General features: G+C 42.2%; 1 protein-coding gene across 1 annotated transcript in view; it reads left to right on the top strand.

The window, feature by feature from the left end:
• Positions 1–16,575, top strand: part of PEPD (peptidase D) — a gene marked incomplete at its 5' end in the record, with an annotated part of 68,460 nt that overhangs the window by 23,272 nt on the left and 28,613 nt on the right. The window contains one exon of the mRNA XM_010146559.1: positions 7,761–7,909. Within this exon, the coding sequence (XP_010144861.1) occupies positions 7,761–7,909 (149 nt within the window). The remainder of the gene's footprint in view (positions 1–7,760; positions 7,910–16,575) is intronic.

Below are 16,575 nucleotides of genomic sequence, written 5' to 3'. Positions count from 1 at the left end.
AGCAGCGGCCCACCTTCCCCGTGCCGGCGGGGCTCACCCACCTACTGCTGCTCATCTCAGCATCACGCTGCTGCCCTGGGCATCGCAGGGCACCAACACCTGGAAACGGTGGTTTTGTTTGGCTGCGTTCTTCTTTTTTTTTAAACCCAGCCAGGTCAAACTTCTGTATGTTCTTGCTGAAGCCATTGAAGTCTCTGTAGTTGGCATTACAGAGGTACAGGCATGCAGTCCTCTCCTTCAAAATTCAATGTAGACAGATTTTTTGGGGGAGGGGGGGAGGTGTTTCCACTCTTTTCCTATCTGAGCAAAGCTTAGTGTCATATCTTGTCATCTTCAGTGAGAAAAGGTTGAGACAAGTCTCCCATTATCTCTAATAGTGTGGGAAAGCCTTAAGTGAGACAGTGCTATAGAAGCAAAGATGGGAAGGTCATGGAGAAGGTAGACAAGATGAAAAGACATGGTTGAGGACAAGCAAAAAATATGAGGCCACATGGCTGTGCAAATCACAGCTGGATGAAGAATAATCTTGTAGCCGTTTTCCATCTGTGTAATTGCATTACCCATGTGGGCTACAGGGTCTGCTTTTGAACAGGAGGCTTAAACAAAAGCTTCATGGTTTTTCGTGCACACCCACAACCCCATATCCTACACAAAAAGTATTCTCTAGCATTTTTCTAAGGTTACTCTTGACTCAAGGGGTGCTGACAACAAAATGCTGGCCTTAAATCAGCGAGCCAAGCCTGGCTTCAGGACAGAGGCAGTACAGGCTCTCTCTGTGCCCTGTCAGATGGAAGCTGGTCACCGCAGGGCACCTCTTAAAAAAAACCCAAAACAAACCAACCCCTTCCTGAGCGTGGTAGGACTTCATACTGTTCCTGGTTCTCTGGGTTTGCAATATTATCTTACTTGGTGTTGCTTTTTAAATTGATAACTCTTGGCAAGTCGGGATGCAAGTGGAAGAAAAAAGTGTGTGTCACTTACCTCTCCATTTTGTTACTTGTGATATCATTTACTATAATTCATTTTTGTGGTCTGTTATTAAACCACCCTATTTCCAAATGACTTGGCACGTTTCCAAAGATGTATCTTGTAGAAGTGCTGATACCTGGTTCCCTTAAGCTTGAAATTGCCTGAGAAGTGTTTAACCAAACAAATGGTTGGATTTTGTTAGTACGTGAATACTTAAAGATTTAATTGCTGCGTGAAAGCTAAAGCACAGAGTGCTCTCTGTGAGCTCGGAGCAGAGTGCAGCGAGATCACACAGAATAAAATCTCCAGCTGGGGATGACTTGCTCTTATTTGCAATAAGAGGAGGAAAAAGTTGTGTGTACCTTTATTCCTGTTGTCCTAGGACTGGGCTAGCACCAGTTCATCTGTGTGGCTGGTCATAGGTATGTTGGTTAATAATGGCTCAGACCCCTAAAACCTCAGTAAACGTTGCTGAGTAAAGTGCATCAGTATTCATACCTGTTTACCTTTAACCTGAGGGACGAGGAGGGCACAGTAAGATACGGCGATATCAGTTTTCTAATTGCTAGTCTTGCAAACCCACTCCGGGGAAGGGAAGGTTTTGTCTGGAGAAGAGAAGCTGGGGAGGACATGGGCTGCAGGTGGGTGACACTGAGTGCAACCCTGTCCCAGAGTGTGCTGCACCGGGAGGAAATCTGCCTGGGTTTCACCACCATCATCGCTCTTTAACAACTGCAGAAGAATAATTTATTTGTATAACTATCATGAGATCTTGTTCTGAGTCTACAGAGCAAGCAGATCTGCAGAGCAGGAAGGTGACAGCTTTACGTGTTAGCTCATGGGCTAGCTGTAGGCTTCCCAAGAAATGCCTGTGAGAGCTTGTCTTTGGGTTGGGTTGGTGGTTGGACCATAACAATTCATGCACATGGCTCAGATATCCCAAATAAAGTATTGCTTCCCATTGTGATATTGGCCATAATTTGCCTCATTGCCTGGCAGCTTCAAATTATTTCACAATAAAAGTGTCAACAAGCCTATAAAAGTAAAACACATGCTTAGAGGAAGATGATGCTTTATTTTTGAGAAATGGTATGCAGTGACTTTCTGAAGGAAAGAACCGTGGCCGTTTATAGTCCACAGTTTTCAAATCTAAAGTGTTACGCAAAGTCTTTTGTGGTGCTGCACAGTTGGAGGTTAAGAAAGCTAAAATCAATATCAAAATGTTTGTTATTTTTCTGGCTTTGAAAACCAAAAACGTAACTGTAAATTTGCATTTTGTGGTGCCAGTATTCTGTGAAAGTAACATGGCCTCGGCTTACTCATCATGCTGTTTCAGAGGGAGGGGAGGGGAGAAGAGCTTTTGCGCATCATGTTCCGTAGCGTTTCAGTTACAGTACTGACTTATCAGCCTGTGTTCACCACAAAGTCAACGGGACTTGAAGTATTTTCTCCAGACTCCTGTCGTGAGCCTGCACGCAGGGAGCAGAACCCCAGTTTGGTCAGATGCAGAGAGTGACCTGCTGGGGACATTCTGAGAATCACAGTATGGTTTGGGTTGGAAGGGACCTTAAAGACCATCCAATTCCACCCCCCCTGCCATGGGCAGGGACCCCTTCCACTAGACCAGGTTGCTCAAAGCCTCATCCAGCCTGGCCTTGGACACTTCCAGGGATGGGGCATCCACAGCTTCTCTGGGCAACCTGTCCCAGTGCCTCACCCCCCTCTCTGGGAAGAACTTCTTCCTGATATCCAATCTAAACATCCCCACTTTCAATTTAAACCCGTTACCCCTTGTCCTGTCCCTACAGGCCCTTGTAAAAAGCCCCCCCCAGCTTCCTTGTAGCCCCTTCAGGCACTGGAAGGGGCTATAAGGTCTCCCCGGAGCCTTCTCTTCTCCAGACTGAACAAGCCCAACTCTCTCAGCCTGTCCCCATGGCAGAGGGGCTCCAGCCCTCGGAGCATCAGAAGCTCCTCTAAGGGGGGCACATCCAGCCTATGTACAGAATGATTTTAAGCTGTGATGTCAGACTTTTCCTTGTGAAAGGAATTAAATGCTCGTAGTCATTTTTGAAGATGACTTCTAAAATGGATGAAGAAGGCAATTTTGGTTTTTGACGCTGTTGCCTGACATTGTATTAATAACACATAAGTCATTCTGTCAGTGGAGCAACTGACAGGTTATCTGATTTTTCTCATGCTTTGCATTTTTCAGTTTTAGTTAATAAAGTTTACAATATTTTGCAATATGTTTGGGAGGAGAGATTATATATATACACAGAACTGAAGCCTCCCTTAGGAGAGCTACGTCCATGCTTCCAAGGAGGACTTTGGAATATTTTTGCTATGCTCTGCATCTTTTACTTGTGGTATAGCTTCTTATTTATTCTAGAAAACCAATTGAAACAGTAACATGGAATTTTTAGAAAGTGCTCAGGTCTACTGACTCTTAAATCTGCTTTATGCACCATGCACTTCTCACCCTAAAATGAAGCCAGGTAGATTTTTGTTGCTTTTGCTCCCAACAAAGTGATGCAAAGCAAGATTAGCTTCTCTCTCAGAAGGTTTTGAAAGCGATTGAGCTGTGCAATAAAAAAACTTCATCAGCTTCAAGCTAAACGAGTGAGCACGTGGACATACAACTGTGTGACGCTCTCTGATCAGTGACACTCCTCCCCGGCTGCGCCTCAGAAACCTGACGACCTCAGACGCATCGTTTCTGCGTTCATTGAAATCAGCAATTAACAACTGCATCCTTGCTGAAAAAGGAGTGGGGAGAGGGTTGTTCTGGAATGAAATTTTTCTTCATTCAAGAGAAAACTGAACTCACAACTAAGTTTTGTAATAGACAGCATAGGCTGCTAGATGTGTAGGAATTCAGCTAAAAGGGAAATACAATAGAGTTTGGAGATACTTTGTTATGTTATTACATACGTTACTCTGCATTAACCAGTTCTTAAAAGGTAAGCCATAGATCAAGATGCCTGTAAGGCCTATTTTCATTTGTGCATTTAATTTTAGTTTGCTCCTACATTTGATAACAGTCCAAATAACATTAAGTAGTTGTTTCTGTACATGACCCTTGCAAGACTGCATTATCAGGCAGGTAATTTTGTGCATGCAGTTGAGAACATACTAAAATATTATAGGAATGCATCTTTTACTAGCAGTTTACCAGCAGTTGTCATCTAATTGCAGGTTAAAGAAATGTATTTTTTTCTATGGAACTAGGATTTAAGGAACCTGCTTGTAGAATCTCTTTTCCAGTTAGTCAACAGGAGAAGATAGTAGCTCACATGCATTTTATTTGACTAAATTTGACTTAAATCTCCACTTATTTAGCCTGGCAAGAAAGATATGAAACTGGGATCTTCTTAGGCCCCCATTATTTCTTCAGGATAACTACAATATTTGGGTTGTTTCCATGTCTTGGGCAACATTTTAACGAATGGATATGTTCCCAGCTGAAGTTAAATGGAATAGAATTCCCAGTAAGAGCCAAAATGTTTCCCAAATGTACAGTCTGGTTTGGATGCTTTTTCACTGAAGCATACAGGCTGGATGGTGGTGTGTTGTGCTCTGAGGTGGAATTTGAAAGATCATCTTCCCTCATGTCTCCTCTTGTCTGGAAGCCAAGAAACCTGAACAAATGGTGCTTCTTAGCTTGTGAGCCTTGTTTTGGTGTACCATCAGCTTTGTGATTTTTTTTTTCCATTACTCAGTGCTCCAGTAACACGAAAAACTCTTTTAACAACCACGGCGTGATGAATGGGTTTGAGAAAATGCAGATAATTGTAAGGTTAAAGACATAACGAAAATTTTGCCAGTGCTAGGTTCAGAATAACTATTTTCCAGGTAAAATACAGAAAGCATAGCAGCTTCCAGTAGACGTGGACAGGGAGTGTCGAAGTTGTTGGTCACAGCTTTACTGGTCACCATGCTGGATGGACACTTACACTTGTAAATGCAACAGAGCTAGGCCACAAAACTGCTGCAAATCCCACAAAGCACCATGAAACTTGGTTTGTGATTTTGAAAGTGTTCAGTCGGGGATAGGTCGAAAGATTTATAATTTGTCTGAAATCTGTGTCTTGTTGGCACGTGAGAGAACATAGCAGCTTCTGACATGATTCTTAGTTGCTGAAACTAGTTTTCTGTATCCTTAGATTTTCTATGTATATCACAGTTATTTTTAGAAGTGAGTTTAACCATAACATCAAAACCAAAGCAGTGTTGATGGGGTTTCTGATGTTGAGGTTTGGCAAGGCTGGTTTACAGTTGCTGTCTTGGTGTCAAATCGTGGTTTTACCCTGTGGGTCTGGCATTTGCTGTCTGTGGTATATCTTTTTTCAATTAGCAGCTTTGTGTTTTAACATACCATATTTCAGCTTTAAGTGAATATTAGCTCTGCGTGTACATACATAACTCTGCAGTTTTATCTGTGGCATTCTCTTAAGATGATAGCTCCTGTAACTTTAAGCCCTTTGCATTTCTGTGTCTGTAAACCGTGGGGCTTGTTCCTGAAGTTCCAGTCCTGCAAGTCTCTCTGCAGGTGAACCTTGCCCAGTTTGGGGAGGCTGGCGATGACTTCAGCGGGGCTTGCACTCAGTGCAAAGATTTGTTCACGGAAGAAATTGTAGGGTGCATTTTAAAATTTCTTGGAGTAAGTCTTCATGAGTATGTGTCTGTGTATGCAGTGCAGCAAGAAGAGTCCCAACACTGCTGAAATATTTTTTAGCTTTAGCATGATTGCCTTTGTTTACTTATTTCCCGTTGCTTTCAGTGGCAGTTATGTTGGAAAGGGTGAATATTTACAGCTGAATGCTGCAGCGCTTTTTGCGTTTTATGCTTATCTTTACCTAGCCACGTAAGCTGGCTGGGGGCAGAGCTGTGCTGCATGGGTTTCCTAATTACTGATGTAATTAGGACTTGATGGCAGAGAGGGTGCCCCAGTGGAGTGTCCTTCCTTCTGCCTGTGTTGTCTAACTGACCCTGCTGTGAAGCAGGAGCAAGATGAAGAAAACTCCAAGGTTTTCAAACACAGCAATGGAAAATTACATTTCTTATAAGAGTCTCATACAGTAGTTTGAAGTGGTTGGACGAAGACTTAATTTAACAGATTTCAACTCAGATTCATTACCTAAGAAATCAGGAGGTCATATTGTGTGTCAAGACGAAAGTCTTGTACGTAAAATGTGCCTTCTTGTAATCAATATATGATTACAAGGCGGGTTATTTGCTCAAGTATTGTTTGGTCCAAATGGTTATTTGCTAATTTTTGAGGCTGCTGAAACCAGTGCAGTGCCTTATCAGGTAAACTCAAGAAGCATAGTATTGCAAATGTCTAACCTGGTTCTGACAGGGGTGTGGAGACCCACTTGCTCTTCGTGCAGATTGATTTCTGGCAGCTGAGCCATCAGTGGTGAATCATTGATTCATGTGAAGAATAAATACACTGCTCAAGGGGTAAAGCAGGTGGTTCTGCCCCATTAAAGAAAGCACTTAATATTTCTTTTCTTCTACCTCTGATGCAGAAAACTGTACTAAATCTTCTTTTCTGGTTGGATCTTCCTATAATCCTTGTTTCCTTAAGCCCTGTTAGGCAAGTTTGTCTTAAAGGAAAGTTCATATTGTGAGCAGTGGCAGTCAGCCTTTATTGAGGACATTTTATTTAAACCATCAGATGTGTTTTGACACTTAGATACAAAAGGCCATAATTTAATTAACATTTCTCTGTTAAGTTTTGAGGTTAGACCCTTTATGTGATGCTAGCATTTCTGAGGAAAGGAAAAAAAGGGCATGTTTTTTCTTCTGAGAAGAAGTCCCAGAAACTGGAACTGAAGAACTTGGAGTGGATTCCTCATGTACTTTTTATCTTCCTTCATGTGTTTTCTCAGTGTTTCCGTCCAGGACCAGCGCAGCCCGTAAGGGTGTCCATTTAAGCCATATGTAGTGGGTTAAATTGGCAGTGTGTGCTGGCAGCCCAGAAAGCCAACCGTATCCTGGGCTGTATCCAGAGCAGCGTGGCCAGCAGGGTGAGGGAGGGGATTCTGCCCCTGTACTCTGCTCTGGTGAGACCCCACCTGGAGTGCTGCGTCCAGCTGTGGAGCCCTCAATATCAGAAGGATATAGACTGGTTGGAGCGAGTCCAGACGAGGCCACGAAGAAGCTCCGAGGGCTGGAGCCCCTCTGCCATGGGGACAGGCTGAGAGAGATGGGCTTGTTCAGCCTGGAGAAGAGAAGGCTCCGGGGAGACCTTATAGCACCTTCCAGTGCCTGCAGGGGCTACAAGGAAGCTGGGGGGGACTTTTACAAGGGCCTGTAGGGACAGGACAAGGGGTAACGGGTTTAAATTGAAAGTGGGTACGTTTAGATTGGCTATCAGGAAGAAGTTCTTCCCGGAGAGGGTGGGGAGGCACTGGGACAGGTTGCCCAGAGAAGCTGTGGATGCCCCATCCCTGGAAGTGTTCAAGGCCAGGCTGGATGAGGCTTGGAGCAACCTGGTCTAGTGGAAGGTGTCCCTGCCCATGGCAGGGGGGTTGGAACTGGATGGTCTTTAAGGTCCCTACCAACCCAAACCATTCCATGATTCTGTGATTCTATAATGCAGATACCTTTCTGCTAGGAAGTTCCACAGGGCTGTCGTTCCTCATGTATTAAGGAACAGCATTCAAGTGGTGATTATATGGCCAACTACCAAAATGCAGATGACTTAAGTGCATAAGAAATGTCTTCTGTTGTACTATTTCTTTGGACTTAAATTTTAATTTCTTCCCCCTCTGTTTCCTTTTTAGCCTGTTCGATATGGGAGGAGAGTACTACTGCTATGGCTCCGACATCACCTGCACCTTCCCTGCGAACGGAAAGTTCACTCCTGACCAGAGGGCTATCTATGAAGCAGTGCTGAAGTCATCGCGGGCTGTAATGAAAGCAGTCAAGCCAGGTAAAGGATCGGTAGATGTCAGCAGGGATTGAGGAGCTTGATGGCAGCATTCAGGCTGTCAAGACAATTATGTTTGGATTTTAGAAAGGGCTGGAAGGGAAGAAGATGACAAAACTAATTTCCGTGTTCAAACAGCTCCTAATGGAGGATGGAGGGTAGGGCACGCAACATTTTCCATGTAACACTTCTAAAGAGATAACACATAAACAATTATTAATAAGATGCAAAAGGTATTTTAATCATCCGCTTTCTTTCTTTAATTCCTTTGATCTAGCAGTGACGGTTGTTACTCTGGTGTGTGTTTGATGCTGGCAGCCATCTTTTCAGGAAGGTTACACCAAAGGCTGAAGTCAGAGTTTGAGTGACACGTGTGATGTGCTTCAGTTCGGTTCAAGCATATTCCGTATTTTACTTGTAAGCTCAATAGAGATCTTTTGCTGAAAAAGAGGAAGGAACATGCATCTTTGGGAAGGATACTCAGCCTTAAAAGGCCTTGGAAAGTGCTGGCTATTGGGTACTTTACTGTATACCTTTAAATTTCAAGCGAACTAATTCATCAAGTATATGTTTTCATAGTTGAAACACCTTTCTGGCTTGATAGAAATTCTGGTTTTCTCCAATTCTGCTTTCAGGGCAGCAAATAAATGCTTTTAGAATTAACTGCTGCTGTGATTTTACTTTCACTGGTGAAGGTACTTGTGCATTTCTCAGTATTACTAATAGAACACCTTTGTGAAAAATGTACTTAGTGCACAAAGCACACTTATCCTTTAAATTTACCATATCAGCTTTCAGTCATCAGGCCATGAGTGCTTGGGCTTTCTGGTTTGCCAGTCAGAACATACGTAATTTTCCTGTTACGCAGGCTAGCAGCGGCGCTGTTCATTTGAGCAGCTTGAAAGGGAGCAGTAACACTTGAAGCTTATCTGCAAAATGAGACTAGATATCATGCCATTTTAATAACTGTGCATACTCCATCATCTGCCCTTTCGCCCCCGAAGAATCTTGTTCCTCTTCATAATTTGCTTTACATTTCAGTGCCGCCCTTAATTGTTTCGTGTAACATTTTTGGCAGTATTTCGTTCCAATAAGTTGTGAACTTTCTTCAGAACTTGAGAGCTACTACGGTGCTGAACTCAGGGTGGTGTAGAGAATTCTTCTGTTTACTGCCACTTTATTTAGAGTGTCAGAAAATAAGGACACGCTAAGTTAAGTATTCCTGAAAATGCATTGCAAGGATCCTTTACTAGCCTTGGGAGGTTGAGATTCATATGAAGCAAAAAAATTAACAATATTTTTATATTTTCTTCCTATAAGCACCCAGAAATACACTAAGGGCTAAAGACTTTTTACTACTGAAGTTGGTATGACTTCAAATAAGTAGTTGGCAGACAAGTATTGACAATGTCTGAAATGAATTTACAGTGTTCTAAAGACATTTCAAACTTAAATGGTGAGTTGGAAAAGAGAGAAATCCTTTCTAACGTACAAATTTAATTTAAAAAAATGATATTAGATAATATTTACTTGGCTATTATTTAATATTATTATTCAAATAATGATTTAATTTATCACGCCCCTTTTCTTACAGAAGATAAGGAGATAAGACATTTCTGTAAAAGACTCTCATAAATCCTTTGAAAGAAATGGATCTGCTTTGTGCCTTCCACCAAATTGCTTTACAGTGGTGTGGCTAGCTGCTTTGGTTGACCACTGAGACAGGCAGAAAAGCTGCTGTGTCAGGTACTGTCGGGCTGCTGGTTGGAAGTGGCAGTGGGTCTCCTGGCAGCTGATGTTCCGCTGTGGAAAAAAAAGAGCTAGGCACACTGACCTTTGTGGCATGGCAAAGGGGCACAGGGGACACCTAGTTGTTGTCTCTCGAAGGTTAATGATTCCTGCAGTCTTTCTCATCGCAAGATAGGGAGCAAGTACTTCAGGGAGAGTCACTAACTAAATACAGGGTTACATAACTGTGTTTATGGAAGGACACACATTTGCTAGCAGCCTTAAACATTTTACACAGATGTGTGTAGTTCATAGATTTGCATTTCTTCTTTCAATGTGGCTCTCATACGAACCTAATTGACTCCTGAGTGAAGTTACTTTCTGGGAGATAATACACCTCCTAATACATTTTGTTTAAACTTCTCCGTACAAACAGTTGTCATAATTTTAAAAACACTCCAAAACATTGTGCTTTATTGTAGGAAAGCATTCATCTGACTACATCCTGCAAGTGGTCCAAACATGCAAACAGCTCAAATCACATACGGGTCTCCCTACCTTCCAACTGGAAGAACAGAATTCCTTCTGAGAGCCAAATAATGTATTCTGAATGTTAAGAAACACTCTCAGTGGGATTATAGCCCAAGTTCAGTGCAGTCGTCACAACTCCTGCCACAAACCAAATCTGTTTAAAATAAAAGGGGAGAAAGACATATTCAGTCTTGCATAAGCAGCAGTTTTGAAACTACTGAACAGGGATCACGTATGAAGACAGCGATGCTTGTCGCTGAAGCAAAAGAGTCAAAAAGGCGTGCTTGTGTGGCAGTGGGATAATTGTCTCTTTCCTACAAAGTCAGGCTCATGATCCAAAATGTCAGAGAGGAATGTTGTATTTCTGCTTAGGGGATATTCTTAATGTGTCAAGTCCATCTGGGTTAAATTTACTCTTACACAGGGGCGGATGTGCAGAATATTGACACTTCCATTCACTTCAGTGGCTGAGGCATCATCTGCTTCATACTCAGCACAGTGGTTTGAAAAACAAATTGTATTTACATAGATACTCTATATGAAAAGAATTATTAAAAAATAGTGAAATTTTAAAGTCAGATATCCCAATCTTGGAGTATTCCAGAAGTTAGTGTCCTAATTTGTCTCACTTGTGCATTGTTTTTTAATCTCGTTAGATTTTCTGCATTGGTTGAGGCACATTAGGTGCCCTTTTGGAGCACATTTCTCCAGTTTTTCTTCATCTGAAATGAGGGTGATCAGGACTGAAATCCTCTAGTAGATACCTACATTCTTTCTCCCTCTGCTGTCTTCATGCCATGCACATAACAGATAGAGCTGAGCTAATGAGCAGCTATTCAGTAATTTACTTTAACCTTTTGTTCCATGCATAGCCCAGAGCTGTTTATTGCCTACTGTTCAAAGCCTGCTCTGAATGCAGAATTATTATCATTCTCACCAGTTTTTCTCAGAGTGCTCATCATCAGAGTACACAGGTGCTTGGCAGGCAGTATGCTCGCTTGCACTTCATCGCAGGGGTGTGGGAGTGTACAGCAGTTCCCCTTCTGCAGGCAGGGAGAAGCTAGTGTAAAAGCTGTTGACTCTTTTGGGATTCCAAGATTGAAATTCATCAGACTCTTTGTTTTTTATGGGAGTTGAACATTGCTCTTGCTCAAACCCCAGCAGTTTTGACCTCTGGTACAGCTGTGAGTGCCCAGCCTTTCTGCAAACCAGACTTGACCAGATTGTCAAGCCAGACACTGATAAAATGAAGGAAAACTATTAATAAACATATCTAAAATAAAGAAAAATTAAAAATCGTGTTTGAAGCAAGTTGACTAGTGTCCTGCTGGGAATCTGAGCCAGAGGCAAGAATGGTTGCCTGTTCGCCATGGCAGATTTCAGGTGTGTTTGTCATGCCTGTTTTTTCTGGGAAGTCTCTTGTTTTTTCTTTTCTTTTCCCTGCATATTTTCAGCTTTTGCAGCAAATGGAAGAGGAGTTATATGAGGAACAGGTACCTTCAGTCGAGCAGGAGATGTGCTAGCCTTGGAGTTAGTCTTTTGGATATAAGGTAGACCTAGAACTATACGCACTTGGGGCTTCCTGGGGATTTGCATCTCGTGGTTGGTAGGAAGCTTTGGTTGGTCTGATGGAAGCTTATCCTCTGGGCTGAGGTGCTTGGGAGGCTTTCTTCCATGTGAATTCTCCTGGCTGTAGTAATGTATGAATGGACGTTACAGTTTTGCTTGCATCAGCGTTTCTGTCTTTTAGGCAGCTGCATACATTACAAAACCTAGTGCTGGGTCTATTCCTCTGGTGTGTGTCACTGAGAATCTCCAAAATGTTTTAATGGTTTTATTGGAGAACTGAAAAAGGCAGCATCTTCAAAAAGTCCATGCTACTACTGCAATCCCATCTGAAGGAGTAGAAGGTCCTGTAACTAAAGGACTGAACCGTAACACGTCAGCGCTGAGGGTCCAAGCAAAGCTCGCAGACAGCATCGGTTGATATTGCCTAACTCTGGAGTCCTTGATGCTGTAGCCATAAAAATACTGCTTTTAGTGTAGCTCTCCCCCACCCCTGTAATTACCCAGGCTTAAAAAAGCAAACTGTGGTGAAAAAAAAAGGTATTATGCAGCACAGCATCAGTAGGCGTAAGGCTGTACAGTGTAATGGTTAATGGCAGAGTGTGGGGTCCCAACTCTCCCGTCCGTAGTATCTCCAGTGGACAGCTGGCATGGTAGCAGCTCAAAGCCTGAAACGCAGGGGTAGATTAGACCCATCTGTGAGCAAGTCTGACATGTCTGTTGATAGTGGGGAGATCTGAAGAATCTGAAAAGTGCATGTGTACATTGTTCCCAAATCCTCTCTCGCTCCATTCTTTGTCCCAGTGGCATAAGTTAGATCCAGTGTCAGTGTAATAGCTTTATTTACCATCATTTGTCATAAGTTACGTCTGGGAGACCAGTATTGTTTGTTCTTTGTCATTAATGTAAATCTATATGAAGAAATGTGTAAAATAATTGGTTTTGCTGAAAGTCCCTCACTGAAACTTCTTGAAAACAACTTGTTGAAGGAACATGATCTGCTTTTGAAGTCAGCCCAGCTCTGTGCCAGGGTTTGGACTAGATACCCTCCTGGCATCCCTTCTAACCTAAATCACTCCATGACTCTCAGTATGTTCTGAAACATGCAAATGAAAATGTCACTGATGTAAGAAAAGGTGAGAATTAATGCCTGTGTGCTCAACTCTAGCTCTTAGTAGGGGAGGTAATGTTTTGTAAGCCAACGGATAGGGAAGTGCTTCCATTTCTGTGTACGAAACACATTCCTACTTAGCCCAGGTTGAGTATCACTCTGTTCTCGTATGGGTGCTTTACTGCCAGTGAGTCTGGTAGTGTTTGGGAAGTTGCTGTGGAGTAGTTTGGGTTTTGTTCTTTAGCAAACGACTGTGTATTTATATGGTGTCCAGCCTCTCAGGTGATTTTTGCTATTTATTGTTTGGATTTTTATCTTGAGCATATTAATAATAGAGTTCTATAAATTTAATTACTAGTTGATAAGGACAGTGTGGTTTCTACATACAGAAACTTTCTGTATAAAGTTTCTATTTATAGAAACTTTGAAGTTTCCCAAATATGTTAAATCTACTATTGGGTTGAGAAGAAATAAAAAGGAAGTATGCTTATTTTTAAGCTTTGCAATTAAAGCTTTATTGGATTAATGCACTAGATCATAAACAGAGTATTTAAGATTAATGAGCTAAATATTGGAGCAATTACACACTTTTCCATTTTCATCCCTTTGCAATTGCACACTGGGACCTACGAACATTCCTCCCTGTCTTCTCGGTAGAGTAATGGAAAGTCACAGGAGAAGGGGAAGGAAGGGAGCTCGCTGTGCTTAGCATTCCTGGTGCTACTGCAAAACTTGCCTATGTTTGAAAATCCGAACAGAAAAACTTTTTTCAGTCTCTTAAGTTATACGGATTAGTGTTTGGGGGGAGAGGGAGAAAGAATTAAAACACCTCGATCAGTAAGGTCTATTGTCCTAAATTCCAGTTTAAAAAAAGATCTCTTTGTCTAGCAAACTGCTCCCAAGGAACAGTTGAGTAAGGCCAGGTTGGCAGCCACTCAATTCCCTATCTCTACATTTATATGATTTAAAAAGCTTGTATATCCAAAGTCCCCATTGAACCAAAACTGCATTCAGACATTAGCTGTGCAGCTGGGAATATTTGCTGATTGATGTTTGTTTGTTTCAATAAAATGAAAAATAAAAAATAGTTCCAAATATGCACAGAAGTTGTTCACCCAGGCAGTTCATGCGCAGTGTGAAAGCTTTCCTCCTCGGGGCGCTGCCACGACCATAGGGTCTCCCTATCGAATTTGTATCTCTGCGGTTTTTAAGTTGGAGCTCGTGCTCAGGGGGATACGCAGATCCCCGCGTCCTGCATTTTACTGTCCAAGAGAGTGAGTATCGTGTTGCCTCGGGCCTTCAGGCTTTGCTTTTCTGATAAACGCTGTTGAGGAGCGTCTTGAAAGAAATCTCCATCCCAGGGCTAACGTCTCTGGTAATGGAAGATGAAGGTTTCTCCGTACTGGGGCTGGAAAATCCTGTAGAAATCTTGCCTGCTTTATAGCTTTCCCAGAACTTAAGTTTCACATAAAGACGTGGGGTCTTCAAGCTCTTAAATCCTTTCTTCCAGGATCAGAGGTCAGCCATTGCAGAACTCACTGATGTCAGGATTGCCATATAATCTTTGAGCAAGGAAGTAGAGTCAAATACACTTCAAAACCATTCTAAAACAAGTACAGGCAGAAACATTTCAGCAAAGAATTAAACCCACGTGGCGAGCAAATAAAAACACCCTCTTATTAATCATGTGGATATCAGCTGACCCTTAGAGCCTTCCAGGAATGGGTCCCCTTTTGCTGTAGGTGCAGAATAAATGCAAATAAGTCAATAGTTCCCAAAAGGCTGAGGTCTTCCGAGGTAAAGAGGCTGAAGGAGAGGGTTGGAGCAAACAGCCAGTGAGCACAGGCCAGCAGCTGTCTGGCTTGGACTACAGAAAGTTCCCTGTAGCTCATGGTCCCTCCTCTGTCCCTGCTCCAGCTGCCTCACCAGGTCGAGTCTTGCATTTGCAGTTGAGATTGTTTGAAGGTGTTTCTCTGAAATTAGCAGTAACCCTTCCGCTCTGTCATATCCTTCTCGTGTCTGGTAGATTTAGGGTCAAACCATGTGAGGTGCAGAATGATTCTGAGAAAGGCCTTAGACCCTGCTGTAGGTCTAACTCTGAGACCCTCCTTTAAAGACCAGGAGAGAAGGTCCTTGGTAGTTGGCTAGGACGAAATGTGACAACTCCGTGGTGTGCCTCCTGCCATACGCAGCCTTAAAACCAGGCTCAGCGTGTTAGTATTTAGGTCGCTGGTCCAGTTGTGCTAAAGTTTGTGTTGGTCGTTCCCTTCTGGTTTCCTCTCGGTGGCACAGGACTGAAGCAAGCCTCGCGGATTTGTAGGTGCAGCACGCTGAACAAAGTCGATCCCACCTCCTCTTGGTCTTTGCCTTCTGGGCCGCTGTAACTGCACAAGTGCTGGGCCCCTCTGTGAAGAACTATGCCCAGTTTTTGTGCCTTTCTCCTGATTTCTTCAATTTTTGTTCATTGGTGTAACTTCCTCTAACCAGTGTTTAATGTAAGGGCCCACCATAGCTAGTTTCCCCAAGTACATCCTTCCAAGGAATGTTGTCAATTAGAAGGACAAACCAAGCCAGTGGTTTGGCTCCTTCCTGTTCACCTGCTGCTAAAGGATTCAAGTATGAAAGCTCACAGGGGTAGATACAAGCCCAGGGACTTTAGAGGGTGAATGGTCAGTAAATTTTGTCCAGCAGAACGTAAACTTTGGATGGTGTGTATTCCTGAAAATTTTTGGTGTCTGAATATTGAGGCATGGCTCTTTCAGTTCAACTGTCAGGATGAGACCAGGATCCATGAGTGAGTACCAGTTTCTTAAACAACCTGTTTTATGTGGCAGAAAAGGCTGTGATTTGAATTCATAGTAGGAGTGATTCCCTGCTCTGTATTCTAATAGCATGTCTTCAAAAAAAAAAATAGTGGAGAATTTAGCTTAGTTAAGATAGTACTAAGGCCAGGGATTACAATAACCCAAATAATTAAAGAACTACTTAATTGGAAACTAATAGCTAGGGTATTTGATATAGCAGATCATATTTACTGGCAGTTGTTCCTGTTACTAAGTGGAGCAGAGTTGTTCTTAGGAACATACACAAATTCACAATTTACAAATTCACAGATCGCTGCTTCTTTATGTCAATGACAGTTCTCTAGCTTCTTAACAATTCAGAATTATTTTTGTTTGCTACTATTTTGCATACTGCTTTAGAGTAATTGTCACTGTATTCAACTAGGGTTAACACTTACTATACTTACAAAAAATAATTGTAACTGTTATTAATATTTATTCCTTCCAAGTACAAGGTTCTTATTCACATGCAGTGGGTGTTTTTTGCATGCAAGTCATTTGTGTTTTATGTAGCTCAGAGTTGTACTTAGCAGAACACCATGTGGGCACGCTTGTCTGTTGTGCCATATAAAAACAGTAGCTAATTTGATGCATTTTTAGAAAGAAATCGGACTGTAAAGTGGACCTTTTGACAACAGCACAACAGGGAAGGGTGTGGGAGCACGATCTATTTTACAGTTTGTATAATTTCAAAATGCCCCTATAAATTATTCCCAGTCAGATTGTCATATTTGAGACAAAGTGCTGCTGATTATTATTAATCTGCTGTAATATCTGAAGCAAAACAATTATTCTCAGACATCAAACATTAATGACAGAAGTTGAAGATTTTATACCAATTCCTCTGAAGAACAAATGCTTCTGGGCCATGTTGTAACCAGTACTTGATA

Source organism: Eurypyga helias, unplaced genomic scaffold, assembly GCF_000690775.1.
Source record: "Eurypyga helias isolate BGI_N326 unplaced genomic scaffold, ASM69077v1 scaffold41262, whole genome shotgun sequence".
Classification (NCBI taxonomy): domain Eukaryota; kingdom Metazoa; phylum Chordata; class Aves; order Eurypygiformes; family Eurypygidae; genus Eurypyga; species Eurypyga helias.
The sequence above is the reverse complement of the archived record's forward strand: the minus strand, read 5'-3'. Positions and strand labels throughout refer to the sequence as shown.